Genomic DNA, 20,530 nt, shown 5'->3' with positions numbered 1-20,530 from the left:
ATCAATTTTTTCATGAGTTTCTCCTACGTGATAACGAAATTGAACATTGAATGTCATTGCGGATTATTCAAATGGGTACTGGATCGTAATAAGGGCTCTGAATAAAAAGCTTTTTGAAGAAATTGACACCCTCATGCATAGTTAACATGAATGTTTATAACGAGCGTGGAAAATCTGTTGTGCCACGCGCTACGCGACGAGAGGGTCTATTAATATTCAATAGCGTCTAATGCATATTCAATCGTACATTATATTTTCACGCTGCGACTGTACAAGGCTAATCTCAGTAACTGCAATAACTTGGGGTGTCGCGCGGCACCCGATCGAAGTAGCCCGATTCGTGTAGCGAACTATAAGCCAAAGCCCCGAAACCAAACATTAACCGTTCATAATCAAATTCCTATACGATAAATTGGGATCAATGAAAAAATGAATATATATTTTTTTAAACATGGTACTACGTTGATAAGGTGGCCTGATAAAAGCCCTGTGACCTTCATGCTGTTCCTGACCTCAATATCTTATACATGCAATTTAATACTTCGATATTTTAATTAAAAACTCCTTTCTCTGTAAATTGTCTCTTTAAATTTAAAACAGTACAGGTAACATGTTTTATATTTTCACGTCAACGACAAGAATTGATTTAAATAATAAAGATTAAACTTTAGGCAGTAATGAAAGGAAGGGAGGGTCGCATATAATTCGTGGAAATTAATCTCTCGAGTCACGTTTACAGACTAATCTCGTTTCATGCCCGCGAGCAAGTTTTATCAACTTGATTATCGAAGGCCTAGCTTAATGCTATCAGCAAATGGATAAGTAAGGGGCGATTCTTTTCCCTGAGTCATTAACCTCAGTCAGAAATGATTTGATTCCTGCTATGATTTCTACTTTAGTCTCCCTTCCTCTATTTCATTAGTCTCCTTGTCTGATCGGGATATTCGTGTCGTTAGGTTGCTCACCGATTGGCCATTCACACTGGATGTTACCTTTCGGCTAATGATGCAAAGCGCCCCGAACATTGAGCAATGAAATCGTTTATCCCAGGATTATGAGAAAAGCGGATTCTCGTCTCAATTATATTAATTAACGTTCGTCGAATCACGAGCGATATAAATTCCTGCAACGAACTCACGTGGTTACTGTAATCCGTGTGTGATAATCCTTTTCTAAATTCACTAGAGACACGTCTGGATAATCATAGTAGTGGAATACTGATACTAAATGTTATAGAAAAAAGTTTCATTAAAAATATTAAATAATGTAATGAAAATATTGTAAAATATAATACAAATTCTGATAGAAATTAACGTGTTACAGGTGATGATCCTTTGCGTCAGAGTGGAAACGTAAAATGAAACGCATGGACCGTAGTATACGAGTGGAACGTTGTTTTGAAGTGGCGTAGCTCGAATTATTGACTCGTACTACTGAATTTATTGCTTCCTTACCTAAAAGGCAGGTTTTACAACAAATATTAAAACGTGAACGATTGCGTTTTAATCGGCCGTTGCCGGCGAACGATAAAAAAGGGGAAGCTCGCGAAATATTAACTCGAAACGGGTACGTTATTTCTCATAAGCCGTGGCGATATGAAACCGTCGTCGTCGTGGTCGTTCGTACTTAACAGTCCACTGCGTTGACCGCGTTCATGCAACGGCGGCGCGTAATAAACGTACCGCCTCGAGTATTATTATCCCACCTCTTTTGTCGAACAAGCCTCGGGAACGCGGATACTAAAATTTATTACTCACCCCCGGCTCCGTTATCTGCGAGATGGAACTTGAAACAACGTTAAACCAATTCTTTGTGTACAGGGCAAAGGTAGTTCCGCGGGTGAAATTCAACGAGATTAAGAGGTCCGCGTCTCGTTTGCATTACATCAATGCCTTTATTGATATATTATATTAACTTTACAATTGGTTTCTCAGGACGACTCTCCGCCAAGTCTTCTTACACCTAGAATCCTTAAACCTACGACGATTCGTTGAAAACGCGAACGAAATTCTATACAGTAAATGACGTTACTTTCCCAAGTTCGCCTCACTTTCATCGGAACTGGTGCGAGCCCGTCTACCAAGATCCGCAGACACGCCCGGCTGCTCCATTCAAAACTGCACGACGATTTCCAGTTTAAAACGAATTTAACGATTGAATAAAACCGTCGCCTGAAGCAACTAATAAAGCTCTCTTTTTTTCGACGGTAAACCGCGAACAGCATCACATTTACTATTTAAAATCTAGGTTAGTAACTTATCACTTACGTTACTCGACGTCGTTATTAATTATTCACTTTAAAACGATTATTATGTACACAGTTCATTTCCGCGTAGGCCTAAGGCGACTGTATAAAACGTTCGTTATCACTCGTGCACACGCTGCCGAAAGAATTATGGTCGGTCGCTCGTAGCACGAGCGGACCTCCGAAAATGCTTCGATTCGGTTAGGACAGAGTAAAAGTCGATATTGATTAATCGTATAACTGGATGAAATTGTTAATGCTAAAACGACACAACGAACTGTCGTGCTCGACAGCCAAATCTCGTGGAACATCGAACACCGTGGATACCCTTTAATTTAGACGTGAAACCCGGCGCAATTAGAGCTCGTTACTGGACGTCGGGATGTCTGTAACCTGAAACAGCGAAAGTGTAACAGTGAAACGAAGAGGGGCTCGACCCTCCACAAAATGTACATACATTTTCATCTCCATTTCCGAACTGAATATTTATCGCATAGACGAAAATACAAGAAAGTAAAAGATTTCTGTCGCTTGGCTTAACAACGAGTTGCGCGCAGTTCCCGGGAGAAAAGGAAACGATTGAGAATTTTGAACGTCGCATTTCAGCGAAATCGTCGCGAGAGTGTCTATGTACGAAAGTGGGCAGACTCAATGATGGGCACACAGATCGATGACGGTAAAGCGCGAGAAGCTGAAAGAGGCAAGGGGTGGACGGGGAGGGTAAGGAGGGAAGTAGTACTAGGAGCGACGGTGGTGTTGGTGCAATGCAACTATGGTTCTTACTTGCCGAGTGAAGTTTTCCGCCGGTTTCACGGCTCGGCCTACTTTGGTAAGCCTCCTAACCCAGAATTACAGCGTGGAAACATCGCGGAGGATTTCGGCTCGCGATCACATGCGAGGAACTCCCGCGTCTCGCTTGGAAACATCTTCTAATTAGTATCGGATTATCAAACGGAAGTTAATTCGCGACTGTTCAAATTAGTTTCGACGGGCTGATACGGTTTCGTTTCCGGAAACAGGCGGCGTCGCTTTCTAAAGCTTTGTTGATACGACCCCAGCAAAAACGGTGAACGCAAATAGCATCGGATAATTAGTTCGACATGGCAATACATATTATGACCTATAGAAGATGTCAATTCATAAAACGATTTTGAAATTCTATAATTGAGTATTAAAATTGGAGAACCGCAGGAGCCAAACGAGCGACCTTACCCGGAAGTCGATCCTATTTTTAGGTGACGCCGATGACTCATTCTCAAAGTTAAGTACAAGCACTTTCCATTAAGAGGCCACCCTTTTCCCCAATTCAGCGTTAATTCCATGTGAATTCGTTTACTTTTTTACGACCAACTCGGCTCTCCCTCCTTTCGGTCCTACTTACCCCAAATAGGGACGCTTTCACAGAGAATGAAAGCTTATCGCGGTTACATAGAAAGTGGGAGTAATTCGAGACGACGGCGCAAAGCTGGGTCAATTTTTAATATTTGTTTACCGCTCCTCTGTGGTATTCTTTCGCATTCAAAAAGTGTTTGCGTTTCTGTTTACTGTATCATACTGTTTACGATCCGTGCCAGATCTAATTCGCCATGGGCGAGCCAAAATCGAATGATATACGATTGCCAGGGAGGTTGACAGCGGCACAACGTTAGTAATGGGTCGCAACAAGATAAACTGTGTAGTATATGTACATACAAAGCCGAAGGAATAGTCCATCGATACTAGCTAATGACGACCGTGTGATACCGCAAGTATCTGAATTGTTGACCATTTCCGTGCTATCTGGGTCTCATTTATCATTGACAAGATACATACGTACCACATTAAGCTGAATATTTCATAATTAGGTTCATTCACTTCCAAAATTCACGGCAGCAAAGCACTTCACTTAGTAAAAAAGAGTCCAATTTATTTGTATCACTGCTAACAAAATTCATTTTTACTTTGTCTCATTCCTCATAAATTGTCTGGTATAGAGTCCAAGGATTCGCAAAATCCAAAGTAATCTGATTTCCAAAGCTGAATCTTTCGAAACCGTTCCCCGTAGTAAAATTACTACGGCTGATTGCGTAACCGCGAGCCACAAGAACATTCTCTTACTGGCACAAGGGAAACGGCTCCATCGAGAGAGATATCGAGATTGTCCCGATTGCCAGATAACGATTACCGGTCATATAACAATTTGGGGGAAACCTCAGAACAAGAATAAAACTGTGCATCGATTGTCTACTTTCATTCACAGGTCCTACAATAGAAACGAGGGAGGAGACGTAACAGGGTTTCCTTATTTTTATTAAAACTAATATTAGCGAAGTTATTGTTTGCGGAATCAATTTCTAAGGATTTGTTGCTAATATCGAACATTTGTTTGCTCTGTTACGTGATTGCTAAGCAGACCGAGATTTCTCGCTAAACCAGATATCGACATTCGCATTAACGTATACGGAAGTAGTAGCACGGCAGTAGTAGACACGGATAATAGTTAACTGAATTTCAGTCTGCGTCAATCTTCGCCGCATCATACATCGATCCGAATACTACAACGAGGGATAAATTATTCACACCGGGAATAATCTTGTATTTTTATACATTTTCGTATTATTTTATAAATCATAAAAGCAACGTTTACATGCGTTTCATAAGCGCAGAATTTCCTTTGGCATTTTGCATTCCTTTAAAATATTTTGCGAAACTCTCTGTTTGTAGCAACAGAGGCAAACGGTTGCTTATTGATCTCTCTTCTACACGCTAGAGGAAACCGATTTAGAGAGTAAACGATGTAATCTAAACCAGAGGACAAACATTATTCTCAAACATGAAATCTGTCTCGCGTATCCTCCCTTCAATTCCTTGTAAGTACACAGATGTGTAAAACAGCAATCCGAAAGTCTACGTGAAGGAATTTAAATATTTTGTTCGCAAATATTTTACTATCTAATATCGGTATTGCACGCTGAAAAATTTGTTGCGGTAAAAATAGTTTTATCGAAGAATTTTCCAATTCAGTTTCTAACTGAAACACTTTGAAGATCAATTTTTAAGAATACATTCCATAGCTCAATTCAATTATTCAGTTTAATTTTGTATATCCTAAATAAATTTCTTCATGTGACGATATATTACATAACATTTTAATAACCCCGCACGTGGAGTCACACCCTTCACAATTTGCATAGTTGCCTGCAATCCAAGGTGAATTCATAAAAAGTATCTGCAAGATGCATTGGCATTGAAACGATACATTTCCATATAGATTATGTATTCCCACAGCAATTTAAGAGAAAAATAAAAACAGTTATTTACGATTATGGTATATGCAAACGCTCTGCACTTGATTAACTTTATTAAGAAGACACTATTGTACTGTTTTACTTTCTTTTTAATTACGTCACCTCGGTACACGTACTTTGATTAACTTCTTTGAAAATTAATTTCCCATTTACCGAATAATTTAACATAATATTATACGGTGCCGTCATGTTCATGGCGCTATGTTCATTACAAATTCCAATATGCTCGCAATTATCTTATAACAAGGATTCCTCATATTTTCAAGGCGACCGAACACACGTACATATATAAGCGTACGCGTAATATTTAAAGGAGTTTGCCGCAGAGTTTCGTTCCTCATAGAAGCGTCTTGCGTTAAGCGAATTATACGCTCCAGAGCATACACACTCTTCGCAATTTCCTCGAATGAATTTACACTGGTTCAGAGGAGACGCGTAGGCAAAAGCATGCTTGGAATACAATTTTCTACCAGGACTGTGCCTTTGTTTTCAGCTCGTCTTTTATGAAATATTCACGGAACCTAGTACATATAATTTTGCCCTTATTTTAATTTATTACCCGGCTGAAGTTTATACAATCTTAACATTTACATTTTCAGTGTTTAAAATTATGTAGACAGACTTAAAAGACAATGTCTTAAGCCAGTAAAGACAATAACTGAGAAAAATGTTTATAAAGCGCATTACGACTCGGAGTAAATGCTAACACCCACTGGTCCCGGAAAATAAATTTCATTTGTGCAAGCCGGGAGCAAGAATTACGCCCGCCGGTCTGTACGCCAAGATTAATGACCAAGAAAAAGAAATGAAAACAAGTCTGCCCTCCGTCACCGTGCTATCTGACTTCATTAATGAAAGTATCCATCAAATAGAAATTGATCTCCAGTCATTTCAAAGACAAACGGGCTCTCTGTTTTCAGAAGCCCACAACTCACCATGAAATTGGAATAGAACCTACATCAAACAAGAAAACTTTCCCATCCAGCATGTTTAAATGCAAGAAAAATATGCCATCCTTAAGACAAACGAATCTAAGTAAATCCACAGTTACTAATTGTTTTCAACGAGAATTGTCTCTACGTTACAAAAAGTAATTTATAATTGAAGTGGTGTTTACGTTACCTCAGAGCTTAGGAATGTTTCATGCTTGAAATTCAGAATAGTTATACTCGAGAAAACTCTTAAGGCAATCTTAAAAAAAAGGAATTAGAAGATATTCATCGACTGCGACTGCGTGTGCTTTATATGTTTTTAATTACACGTGGAAGATGCGAAGACGAAGCGAAACGCTACTCACAGGTATATTACGTACCGACTATTACTGAACACTGAATACGCGAATGATTGCGCGTTCTACTTCGACATAGAACAGGAGATGACGAAAGCTAGAAATCGGCTAAGAGTAGCTTTGCAGACCGAGTGTGCAATGGAACATCCGCGGCACGGTTTATTATTGCAGTTTCCATTCAGCGAATACCTCCCAGTCGTAGTGGAAATAAACCATAAAAAGTAAGACGTTTGTTTTAGAAGACGCAACTTTTAGTATCGCTGCGTAATATGTTCGGCCCCTTCCTGGCCAACAGAAAGATTACACGGTGATCTTCTTTCGTGTTAGCTTCGTGTCACGGGTACCGTCGAGAAAATTAGAGAATCCTGAGACAGCGACTCGTACACCGAGAAACCATGGGAGACTTCCACGGAGAACTTTTAGAATTAAGGACATCCGTAATACAATTTCGCGCGATCTTTTCACACCTTTTCACGGACGCGCACAATGCGTTTCCACGGAGTATAGAAATCAACAGCAGAAAATGTGGAGAATGGAATGAAACGCTGACTCACAAGAAAGGAATACGGTATATGAGAGATTTATGAATTTAACTATTTATTCCTTTGCCTGTCCGATCTTTCTCCTAGGTAACTTCATTATATTTTAATGAGGACTAAGTTAGCTCGTTTAGTGATATAGTAGAATTTTTACATTGTGTCAAACTTGGCAGCTGAGCAAAGTAAATAGCTACGACGTTCGTGCAACTTTCTGCGAAAATTACGGTAATTAGTAAATGCCAGGAAAAAGTTGGGAACTGTTAATTAAGCCCTGGAATCGTGAAGACACTTTTTTTTAAAAAAGGAGCATCAGTAAGCAAGAGAAGCTGAAATTTCTTTTATACCGTCATATATATCGCAATGACCGATGATACGGATTTAGGTATCGATCGAGCGGACTTGAACGGGTGAACTCGATCGGAATTAATCGCGTTTTACCGTTGATCGCTGGAGCATCCGTCACGTCGACAGAGAATTGATGACACCCACGAAAAGAGGAAACAATGCCGGCACATAGATTCAACAAAGTGCAATCGATATTGTACGTACAAGCCCAATATTCCATGGCAATATTGTTCTTTGGAAAACACGTGGCGAAACCGTGTGTGACAAGTCACAATGGTTGACAAAGGCTTTACTCGTTTGGTACCACGGAGCAAGATCGTGCGTGACAGACTACACGCGTTGACAACGATTTCCTGGTTCATTCATAAATTCTTTTTTCACGTACATCAATTCTACAAGTGATGATGATCACCGCTCGATTTCTCTATCGCTCAAAATTCTTTTCAACAAATTTATGAATCTGGCAATCGAAAGAGAGATACCATACCAATCCCGAGTAGAAAGGTAAATTCATGTTCCAATAAATCGTGCTGAAATAACGAATGGTGCACAAAAATGTAGAATGGCAATTCGCGTTTCAATCGCGCGTAATGAATTTCCTCGAATTTCGTCGAACGAAATATCCCGTTTAATCATCGGCATAGAGAGCTCGTACCGTTCAAAAAAACAGCGTGATCGGGAAATCTTTCTTCTCTTTCACTTTTCGAGCACGCTTTTTCCGCACGTGACGCGCGGTCCTTATCTGTACACCGATGCGTCTGATAATGTTAATTAGCGAGAGATAAAATATCGAGGCGGAAGAGTAGGCGACGCGACGACGCATCAGGATATCGATCGGTCGCGACACACGTTTCAACCGGGCGGTGCTACCAGGATGCGGGTTTGATTAAAGTGCGTTGCCTGTTTAGCCGTGTAATTTCGGCAAAGGCGCGAAAACTCATAAAACCCGGAACGAGCCGAATCGTATACCATATAGGTTTTATAGACGATTGTGACGGATCCTATATAACGACACGCGAATCTCTTTCTATCTCTCGACTCTTATGGGAATTTTATCTCCTTCAGCGATCGCCGCATAAAACGTCGAAGCGCAATAACGGAAAGTATCGGATTAGGACACTTTCGATGTTTGTCATCGGCGATCTCCAGGATCATCGATCGACCGGCTTTCGAATTAAAGTAAAAAATTAGCATCCTTAATTGGAATAAATAAAAAGAACACCGTTCGTTCGAGTTCTTAAAAATACAGCGACGGCCGCATCGACTTCTGACGATTGAGAAATGTTCTCCGCGCAAGGTAAGCGAACTGTTCCATAACAACGAACGAGTGAGAACTGATACGTAGAACTCGAGAGCCGGAGACTGAATGTTTCGTTACGGGTAACAGTTATTTTCAGATTGAGGCGATAAATTTAGAAGAAGCATAGGAAAGTAGATATGGATACGGAAGCTGCAGTATTCTCCTAGGACTGACGCAATTCGTGCGCTATATCCAGCAACAAATTAGTGACGTAACAGGCACATGACAATATGTATAAAATTCAATTTTAACGAAAGAATTCAAGAGGTCCTTTGTCGAGGCTAAAATTTAACGGATTAAGAATTCCTTTAATTTCCTGGTGCCGCTCTCGCCTTTCTAAAATCTCAGTCGAGACAAAGGGAGGGAATCGGCGTAAAATTAAAACGATTAAAGAAGTAATAGTAATTTCTTCCAGTTTTACGTCCTTTGTTACGATCTTTGAATCTTTAAGAGAATCAGGATGAATACCCTTTGATAATTCGTGCAAGAGAATTGTATTAACCATTGCCTAGAACGATAATGAAGAACGTTCTACCTGCATGCCTTTGAGCTAAGCTGGATAAGGTAAAGTATATGTAGATGTTTTTTATAGTGTCACCATTTCCTGTGACAAATTTCCCTGAAGCAGCTAAAAATAATGGTATCTGAACGCTGGCAGCAAACGTTCCCTTCGTTTCAGAACGCTAGAGACGATTTATAGACCTAATAATCCCCCTGGGTTCCGAAATATTAATCTCGAGAATTTTCGCGAACTTGACTCGATCAGGTTTTATCGGAGAGAACACGCGTCACTTTAAATCTTGACTAATCTATATTTCATAAAACATTTTTAATGTGATAAAAATTCTTACAGAATTGGCTTCCCTATCGTATATCTTTCACTCGTGCAGAACATACTTTTATTGAACACAATGATCGAAGTCGGCGGAGGGCTGAGAGAAAGCTAAGACAAAAATAGACGAGGGAAAGTTGGAGAGGGTGGAAGAAGCAAATAAACGCCCGGAGCATCAACACGAAATCCTCGCTTCGTTAATTTCCTCTAAATTATCTCCATGATAATCCTAGCTCAATTTACTTATTTGCGAAACCGAATTATACTCACTCCCCAGTTAATATTACATCTGAGAATTCTTTATTTATATTCTTTTTACTTGAAGAAGGGTTTTCTCTTCTTATACCTTGTACATTCTTAATTCTATTACACGTTTATTATAAATTCTATTTGAGAATTACACAAATGTTTGCGAACGAGAAATGAAGGCAACAACCAAAAATTAGTTATGGAAGTCATACAAGTATCTAACTAGAACCAGAAACCAGGCAGTCTAAAACTTTGCCACAATTCCGTACATCTTATCAGCACCAAGATTGCCAGCAACGAGAAGCATTTCAAACACAGGATCCACCGTATGAAACTATGAAACTTTCTGTTTTCAGTCAATTATCCTGGCGAACAGCGAACTCAACAAATACCGATGCATACGAAAAATACGCAGTCGAGAAGTAATATGAAGCACGGTAAGAATCGTAGAATTACTTTGACACAGATTAAAGTGTTGCGATAGACCACGAAATGGTCAAAACTTATCCGGAGACAAAAAGAGCCGGCGCATAAGCACAAGATAAGACACAAGAGTACGTGGATTCCCCTTCTGCCTGCGATTCTTTCACGACAGTCCAAGCCTCTAGTGAACAGTACTTCTAAAATTAGTACCATTCTCTCTCCCCCGGTTTCATCCCTCTTCGCAGGTCTTATTATCCCCGATACCCGTGGATTCAAAAGTAGGATCGCAGAGGTTGACCTGGTATCCAGGAATTCTTTATCGAGTCATAAGAACCGACATAACTCCTATTTTCGCATTCCGTTCGTCCCGCATGATCGATAAATCAGAAGATTGTAATCAAGTCCGGCGAAGAAGCAACGAAATCGGGTCCATTTCCAATATTTTTGATATACGAATCGTATCAGTGTCCGGCCATTGAGAGAAATCGATTTAGGCCTCGGAAATCAAGAAATTACGTATTCATAGAGAACACGCGCCTAACATGAATCATTGACGGCGACGTATTTCCTATAGGCTGTTTTTCTTCACGCTACTCATTATTTCAGAAACGATGAATAGCAAGGGATCCCGTTCCGCCTACTTGAATTGATATCGTGAGAGGAAACGATAACGCTGGCTCTTGAAAAACGTACATCTTTCCCTTTCAGACGAAATTGACCAATAGATTTTTTTAGCATCGGCAAGGGAGAAGCGGCAATTCAATTCGAGTTTCTCACATCGTCCTCACAGGGACTGCACTCGGATACAAAATAAATTAAAACGAACATCCTCGAGGGGCTGCGACATCCCCAACGATGTTTACGAGCACACACGATTCCGTTATTAGGAGTTATATCTGAAAATTGCTTTGGGGATTCTTCCACGTCTCCTTTCACGTTAAGATTGACATATTACCTCCTTGTGTAACTTCGCGTGCTCCACGAGTGACCGAGCCATCATTTTGTCAGCAAGGCGGATGAAAAATTGGACGCGTCATGTAATCTAATGATGATCAAGTTCAAACGGAAAAAATGTCTTGTTTCCTTGTACCAACCCTTTGTAAAAGGGTCGACCTACACGTGCCGGGATCAATTTCCTCCGGGTCGACCCTCGCGAGCCTCGTGTTTAATGGGATTTCCAGAAACTATTAAGCTAAAATCAATACTCCTTGGTTTTTCATAGGCTCTGGAGTGGGAAACCGATGTAGTACAATTAGAGATTCTCTAAATGGAATGTTAGATAAGCGACTTCGAAGGAAGCGCTGTTCCCCGAGCAATTAAATCGAATAATAACGCGAGTGTTAGCTAGTAATTTCTGTCAGAAATACTTCACAATTTCACTGAACTATTTGTCATTAATTATTAATACGCGTTTTCCTAACTTTTGTACTCAATGATAAATGATAATTTAAAATACAAAACTATGAAGAGAACTGCTTGAAAAGATTTATTTATACGACGTTCTAATTTATATATTCAATTTTCATCGGTTTAACAAAATTGAACCCCCAAGCTTATCTTGTCTTATGACATTGGTCCAATTTTCTCTATTTTAATAAACGCGATTCGATTTCATTTTTCCACCTCGCTATCTAAAATCTGAAACGGTGTACGTATTCGCAAAATTTGTATTTAAGGATAGTATTACGCGAGTTTTATTTGACAAGAGCGAAAGGATTGCGCCTCGAAATCCGTTTTCCCAGGAAAAATAAAATGGAAACTATATTATGCTCTTACATATTCTTACACAGCATTATCTTTTTGATCTTCAATCCGCTTTTACAGGCTTAACCTTATTTCCGGAATTTTATAAAATTGTTACAGACGTTTAAACCCAGCGCAAGTGCAATCAGCGAATCGAGTCTATTCTTATTAAACGTATAAAAAAGTAAAGATATCTTCCAAGTTTAAGAAATAAGAAATAAGAAGGAAGCGTAAAAAGAAACTCTCGAAACTTCTTAATTAAAAAGAAAATAGTTATATGATATAAAGTTAATCATAAACTTTTCTTTTACGAGTAGCTTTTAATTACTAGTGATCGTTGTTTGTCACCGTTGATTTTGCTCTATCAGTAGGCGGTACGCCTGTCCATTTTCACTTTGAACGCGTTAATCGCACCGGCTCCTTTCTTTTCGGCTTGGAGTTATCCGACTCATAAACGGTCTCGTGTGGTCTAATGAAAAAAGTTCTAAATCCTCCCGTAATTCGGTAAAGCTGCATTAGCATCGATAAACCTACGCGATATGAATACACATACGCTCACGCAGTGTTCGCTTATCCTTTCTCCACGAATGCTCTAACAATTCTATGGAAAATCGCATTCGGTGAATGGATCGATGATTTAACAAGCTCGAACCAGATCCACATAAATCCGACTTATATTCCTTTGTATTTTTAGTATGTTCTGTATTCAAAAAATCTACTTAAAAAGTTGGATGCTTTTGATGAAATGAATTGTTTGAATTCGATTCAGGAGGCAGTCAGCAGGAATCGTATGAAGGGAGAAGATCGAGGAAGACGTACTTGTATTAGTGACAGAGCGATGGTAAGAGGTACAAATGGACATGTTCGTTGAATGAGACGACTGGATGTTCCGCGTATGTACGTTCCCGGGCATCGTGAAACGCTCAAGTCTCTCTCGTGTACCTAGCCGCCCTTTTCACGTCCGGCAAAATTTACAATGGCTCCGATGTAGCGCACGCTTCTGTGATTTACGTCCGCACCTATTGCCCATTCAAGCTTCTTCTACGATGTAAGTTACGTCGTGTACGGTAAGGGATGAAGATTGCGCGAACGGACGGGAGTGAGTAACCGAGTCGTTCGAGTTTATTTCCTCGCGGCGAGTGAAACAAAGCTCCCGCGTGCCATTTCAACTCCCTGACGGGGAATCTTTCCAAAAGGATCGATATTAAAAAGAAAACGAAGAAGCGAAGAAGAAACTCAATACACGGAGGAGAAGAGAAAAAGAACGATGAAAACGCTATACCGTCTTCCACTTGTTTTGTTCGTATTCAACGTGGACGTATCCTACGGTGGTTCCATTCGAGCCACGTGAGACAAAGCAGTCAGTTTTACTGGTGAATACTCTTAAAGAAACACGTACCCACTTCGTACGGTTTGTACGAGGACGAATAAGGAGGCAGCAAGTAAAGAACGACGTTATACGTCAGGAAAGAAGATATCTACCATTTATTTTCGGGACATTGGAACCGAGTGCGGACTTAAAACGGAGGTACTAGAAATGTTTTACGTGCACGATAGAAAAGTTGGCTAACAAATTTTTTTATAACAACCAATATAAGTCGAACCATTAATAAACATCGGAACTTTCACGAAGTACCCGTCATTTTCTTTAAGCTCAGTTTTTTAGCATTCAACTTATTGCTGGCTCAAGGTGTATTCGCTTTGAACGAACGACGTTCCCCAAAATTGATACTGCGAGCAGAGGTAAAATCAACTATCCCTTTTGCGACTATCGAAATGCAGATATGCAAATCATTAATACCATGCATGGAATTTGTAAATTTGCGTTGGATTTCGCTTTGAGCCGATTTTCAATTAACGCAAGTGCTCCTATCGGTTTAGTCACGTTTATTCAAAGATCCATTCATGGGAATTGTAATTTGTAATACTCGATAAAATCCATTTACGTTTCGACGGGATACGTAAAAGTTTCACGTCGATCGACGGAAGTTTTCGACTACACGTACCGGCGCGGCGTCCCCCGTAGCGAGAAGTTTTCGGATGTTTCAAATTGCTCCGCCAAGTCGGAACGACTATTGACTGCTCCAACAGTTTGAACGTATAATAATTTTGATAGAAACTACAACATTATTATAAGCGAACTTCAATCGGCGATAATTCGACAAAGAGTTAGCGACACGCAGGTTTCACTGATGAGATGGAAAATAAGGAAAACAGTATTCGCAGTGGAACAAGGAAACGTAATTTACTGGTGCCAGCGGAGCGAGGCCGCCGGTGCAACCTAGATGACTACTATGAGCACCAGCAACGATGGCCTTGCATTTTCAATTCGAGGATCTACGCCTACAGCGACACAAGTAGCGCCCTGGAGAGCGGGGAAAAAAGGGAGAAGGATGAGGGGGAAGAAGAAGAAGAAGAAGAAGAAGAAGAAGAAGAAGAACGAAATGTGTTTTCAAAGCCCCCGGGACTCGTCTATCAAACAAAAGAAGTTTTTCCCGGAGGTCGAGGAGCGACTAAGACGAAAGGCGCGTCTACTTGCTATTATGAGACGCTAATTGCCTGCTAAGTAATTAATACTATCCTGGAATTTTCGAACGCGAATGGAAAAGTTTGTACGCACGTTGGCGCCTCAAAGGATTTACGGCTAAACAATTTTTACAAATTAGGAAACATAAGCAAATATATAATCTTCTTTGAATTTCGAATAGACACTGGTTTCCTTCTGTCCGAACGAACAATATCAATAGAAAAACTCGAACAAGCTATGAAATTTTTTTAACAAAACTGATTGGTATGAAAAATCTAATGAAAAACTCACCTAAATGATGTCACCGGCACTGGCAGCTCTTGTGGTTCTCGTCAATGGTCCCAGTTGTCTATCCTGGTCCGACCGTGGTCTGCAGTAAATTATTTTTCGAAATGCTTTTCGGAAACTGTCGCTGAGGAATGCGTACAGGATGGGGTTGACGCAGCTGTTCATGTACGCCAAAATGTGGCTGGTTATTTGCACCATTATCGTCGCCGACGACGCCGGGTACATGTCCAATGACTTCGTCACCAGGATCACCTTTACACAGAAGGAAAAATTGCAGAGAATATTACAAAGTGCTACGTTATTGGAAAATCGAGACTGTTCTCATGAAAAATGGTAGACAAAAATATATTCCTAACGCAGCTGTCCAAATTCCAATTCCGCTAAGCAAACGTAACGCTACATAGTTCTACGTACGCTCATTCCATGACCAATGCGTTTTCAAAGAAAAATATTTCACAGCAGGAAACTTGATAAAACGTGGCGCGTTCGATGTTTCCACAGCGTCGTGAGAAGTATAACGTGAAACAGTAGTCAGACTGAACGTAAGCGAAAAATCACAGCGGGAGATCGAAAAAGGAACAAACGCTGCGTTTTAATCTTAAAATCTCGACGTGGCGCGCTCGAACGTACTTTCACCAAGTTTTTATCCTTGTTTCTTTTATCGAACGGAGTGTCTACAGTTATTTTTCAGTTTCATGTAAACTACGTGAAATATTGTCAATTCCGATCAGTCAACGGATTGATTAAATCTGCTCAATTACCTCGATAATGGTGAAGTTTGAAACAGTGCCGATAAATCTCGTCATGACACTCCCTATTAGCCGCGTAAAACATCAAATCACCGAATTTTCTTTCGCGATTCATCTTCCATCTCCATTAACACGAATAGCGTGCCGCTTAATTACATTGAACCCGCGCCGCTCGTAAATTTTTTCCATCGGAAGTCACCCTTGAAATTCGCGGGATAGTGTATCGTTTAATTACCGGCGATACCGGATCGATGGTGAACGTGATTTGTACGATAACGAAATCTCTCGGCTCGGCGAGACACGTAGGATGAAAATTAGAACGTATTACGAAATTCATTTACAGTATCGTAAATACTTTATCACAAACCACCTAATCCGATGAATTTTCTATCAACCCGTTAATAAGAATTTTGCGGGCACGGAGTTCAGTTTCAGATATACAGTGCTTCCTTGGGAAAAGTTGCACCGAATAAAATGCTTGTTACATAATGAAAATGAAAATGAGAACGCGATGTAATATTTACAGCGTCATGAATATTCTACCATTGTACTAATCTGATGAATTTTCCATCAGATTCATAATAGGAATTTTGTAGTCACGAATTTCAGGCGTTAGATATACAGTATTTTTCTGGGAACGAACGTACTGAATAAAACACTCGTTGCTCTTTTGTTCCCCGTCTACCAAAACGTTCTATCATTGTTAACGAATATAAGCCGCTTGGAAAATATTCGAGTGTAAAATATTTTTCAAAAATTATAAAAAGTATCAAGTATTACATAACGGGCTTTTGATCTGATCCGCAGCGAATGTTGCAAATCCGTGCCTCGTATTTATAGTTACGTCCGGTGAACAGAAACATAACAGCGCTACGGGCAACGTTCTGTGACTAATAAGCGAATAACTAACCTGTATAGGACACCAACAGAAGGCGAAAACTCCCACGACGACGAAAACAAGCGTCGTGACTCGTCTTCTCCTCTCGGCGCTCTCGGCGCTCACGCGATCGCCGCGCCAGAGTCTGATAAGCATGCAAATGTAAAAGAAGCATATCAGCAACAGCGGCAGCAGGTAGCTAACTAGGAAAAACGAGATCTGGAACGTCGGCCAGCTGTACTGCGGCAGAATCCGACAAGTCGTTCCGTTCGACGAGTCCTCCTGGAACTAGAAAAAAAATTCATATCTATGAAAAGAGAGTTCTCGCAACCGTGACAATTTCTAAATTATGTTTCATATTGGAACGTTCCAATATCGAATATTGTAATATCATTAATCTCTGTCATAGATTTTATTAGAATTACTGTTCCAAATTAATAACTCAAGAAACGTGTGAAAAAAAAAACGAAAAATGGATGAGACGTAACGCGTTTGAAACGTAAGAAAATTTTGATAAATGTAAATCACTGAAATCGATTGGAAAATTAGATTCTCTCTTGGTGCAACTATCGTACGAATGCGCATTTGACGCACGTGGAGAACGTACGCCGTGATTTACAGCTCTCCGCATCGCGTTCGAATTGCACGTGTCGTACACGCGAACCCTAAAATACGGTGTAGCTATAATCATCGGAACGATCACCAGTACGAACATAGAAACGGTTATTTCTGTCACTTCCGTCGGTGGAAAATCATGTGTAACGCCGGCAACAATGAGCTACGCGTGTATTTGAAGGAGGTTCAATGAAATTTGCACAAAACGGCCGCAACGATGTTCACTTGAACGCCTAGCATGTTTCATCAGTCATTACTGCCGGAAAATATACTAAGGACAATTAGGAGCGACACATCGTTTTTACGTGGCTAACTTTTATACGAATGCCAATGGATCGTAGATGACACTTTAGATTAGTGAAAATTGCTATATGTATAGGCGTGACGTCGTACTTATATGTATATGAGGCGAAATAAATTTCTAAAGTACATGAAGATATTAGATTAGTGAAAATTACTGCTCTCACTTCATAAAACTTTAGCTCAGTTACTAAAGCGCGAGATATGAAATAAAATTGCAGTCGAGACAAGAAAAATGTTATTTTCGAAATGGAACAAGCAAATTGAGATTTAATTACGATTACGTCGCGTAATAAAATCCCGAAATGGGAATTGGCCAGGTTATCATAGTTTTATGTTTACAGAGGAGGGCAGCCGGTTATGAATGATTACAGCTGTCTGGCAGAGTGCGTTCATTTCATCCGAAAGTAATTACAGTAAGAACACTCATTGGGGAATTACCCGGATAGATGAGGAATCGGTAAAATTTTCCTTCCATCCATTTCAATTTTCCAGTACCATCGCCGGAATATTATTTTGGAACCCGTTCGTCTCATCAATTTATTTTTAATTAGTTTCATAGTATTAGTTAAACCAATTTCGTTAAATATCGATAATTCGTTTCGATTCCTAACGATTCTTTTGTCCTCTCCGGTTAACAAGTCAATAGACAATCACAAGTTCGTACAAGAGTTGTTTGCTGTTCCTTTTTTTAATGCATGCCGGCTGGAATTTGGAAAAGAATTTTTTCATACAATTTTTAATCACTTTATATTGTTATCTGATTGTTCCAATACGGTCGGTAACGCATAACTGAATGGAAGGAGTCAATCAGCGAGAGGTGTTAGTTCGACAAAATTTTTCGCGTTCAATGCAGGTTCCGAAAAACGGAATCAATATATGCATAGAGAATAGATACGAATTCAGAGAGAATCTAATCTCTTGGAGAATCATTGAATTAAATTTCCACACTTAGTCGTAGATTATATCGGCAGACTTTATCAACTTAATGCAGATTCGAGCGAAATTTACTTCAGGACTGTAATGTTTGCGAATAAGACTTACCTCGCCGTGGATGAAGAAAGCAGGCGCCGATATTGCGAGGATCATCGCCCAGGCGATGCAAATTGCGACGATGGCATAATTCTCGGTTCTCCATGTAATAGAAGTGATGGGGTGAACCACTGCCAAGTATCTGTAATAAGCAGAACGCAAATTCATTACGATACGTCAGAATAATCAATTTATTATGGATATTAAACCATATTCATTATATCGCTTAGCTACGAATTAAAAAGTAGCGTATTAATATGATGACGTACAGTTTAGGCGATGATGGACACGTTTACTTTCAAAATACGCGTTTCGTGCATAACACGCTAAACGTGAATGGTGAATTATGGATGCTAATTGACTTGGATAAAAGCCAATGAATTGAATTATGCAAGCTATCAGGGGATTCGTGATTAACCTAGTTGTTAATTACAAGTTCGTGATCGGGAAACTATATCCGCGGCATAGTTCTCTCTTGATCATAGAAACCGGTACTTTCTCATGGACTACGAATATATTCGATTGATTCTAAATTTGGCAAAATTTCTTATACAAACGATAGCACCATGAACGATCTATTTTACAACAGTTCACCCGATTGCGAATTTACGAAGCTATTTACTGATTCAAAATGGTTGGGAATGTAATTCGTAAGACATGGTTTATGAGTTTCAACTTGGTAACAATGTAACAGATGCAGGCAGGGCATTCGTTCTCAGCTTGGCGTCTGTTCTCGCCTGTCCTTGATGATTCGCAAAGTTTCGTGTTGGAAACGTCAACCTTGAAAGCAGTACGCGACCGAAGCTAGTTAGACGAAATTCAGTACCACTATCTGTGAAATTCAAATATTGGCATTGCAAGAATGGGTTCAGCTCGAAGCACAATATGCGAACACGAACGTAAGACGCTCGGATGAACAACACAAGCATGCAGATGCTGGAACACACTATGCACGATGGTACGACCGAGACTCACCTATCGAGGCTCATGAGGACCAAAGTATAAACACTCGCGAAAGCAGTGACGATGATCAGGTACTGGACCATCTTGCACCAGAAGTTACCGAACGGCCAGAACGGTAGTACGAAATCGGTCGCGGTGAAGGGTATACAAAATATGACGAACAGGAGATCGGCCACGGCTAGATTGATGATCAGGATGTTCGTGGTGGATCTCATGCCAGGATTCGCGGCGACCACGATCACGACCAGAAAATTCCCGATGAGTCCCAGGATGCCTATCATGCCGAAAAATATCGGCACGATCACCGCCACGATTCTCTCGACCTGTTCGCGGTCGCTATCTTCTTGACTCGTCGTGTTCGTTAAATTCTTGGACACTTCACGCCAAGTACCCTCCATCTCTTGGACCATTATCTACGATACTGGTTATTGGCTATTGAAATTAAATCCTGGCAGGATTCCTTTCATTCAAACTTTCGTATCCCTCTGGCGTTTAAATTCAGTTGATCAAGTCCATGTACGATTTAGGAACATTTTCGATGTGTTCATTACACTTCTGTCTATGGTAATTAGATTGGAAAAATAAATATTGGTATGAGGGTGTCGTTAACTTTCTTTATCTTCGTAATTCATTTTCCGCTGGATAAAAGTAATTCATTCGACGTTATGTCTTCGTAAACTTTTGATTATCACGCTGTTCCTCTTAAAAATACAATCGCGTTGGAAATCTGAAAAGGGATTCATTTTCCATTCAGACTTGCTGCTTTATCCTTTGTCACAAAAAGCATATTACTTTTTTGATACGTTCTTATTTAAGGATGTATTGGCTATACAGTCAATCCCAAAAGTTTATGTACCTTAGAAAAACGCATTTCCTATAATTAAAGAGAAATCAGACGTCGGAAGAACAATGCTAATAATAAATAGCT

The 20,530-nt window shown here is 40.0% G+C and overlaps 1 protein-coding gene across 2 annotated transcripts in view; it reads right to left on the bottom strand.

Annotated features, from left to right (window-relative positions):
* Positions 1–1,869: 1,869 nt before the first annotated feature.
* The window catches only part of AstA-R1 (allatostatin A receptor 1), a 21,557-nt gene continuing 2,896 nt past the window's right edge, over positions 1,870–20,530 (bottom strand). For both annotated transcript variants that reach the window (XM_018026812.2, XM_026814459.1), the window contains exons 2-6: positions 19,615–20,329; positions 18,652–18,781; positions 16,726–16,980; positions 15,070–15,318; positions 1,870–2,638 (exon numbers count right to left, since the gene is read on the bottom strand). In XM_018026812.2, the coding sequence (XP_017882301.1) occupies positions 15,070–15,318; positions 16,726–16,980; positions 18,652–18,781; positions 19,615–20,012 (1,032 nt within the window). In that variant the 5' untranslated portion in view covers positions 20,013–20,329 and the 3' untranslated portion in view covers positions 1,870–2,638. The remainder of the gene's footprint in view (positions 2,639–15,069; positions 15,319–16,725; positions 16,981–18,651; positions 18,782–19,614; positions 20,330–20,530) is intronic.

This window comes from Ceratina calcarata, unplaced genomic scaffold (genome assembly GCF_001652005.2).
Source record: "Ceratina calcarata isolate Rehan_Ccalc_2016 unplaced genomic scaffold, ASM165200v1 scaffold39.2, whole genome shotgun sequence".
NCBI classification, from domain to species: domain Eukaryota; kingdom Metazoa; phylum Arthropoda; class Insecta; order Hymenoptera; family Apidae; genus Ceratina; species Ceratina calcarata.
Note: the sequence above shows the minus strand (reverse complement) of the source record. Positions and strands in the feature narration are given on the sequence as shown.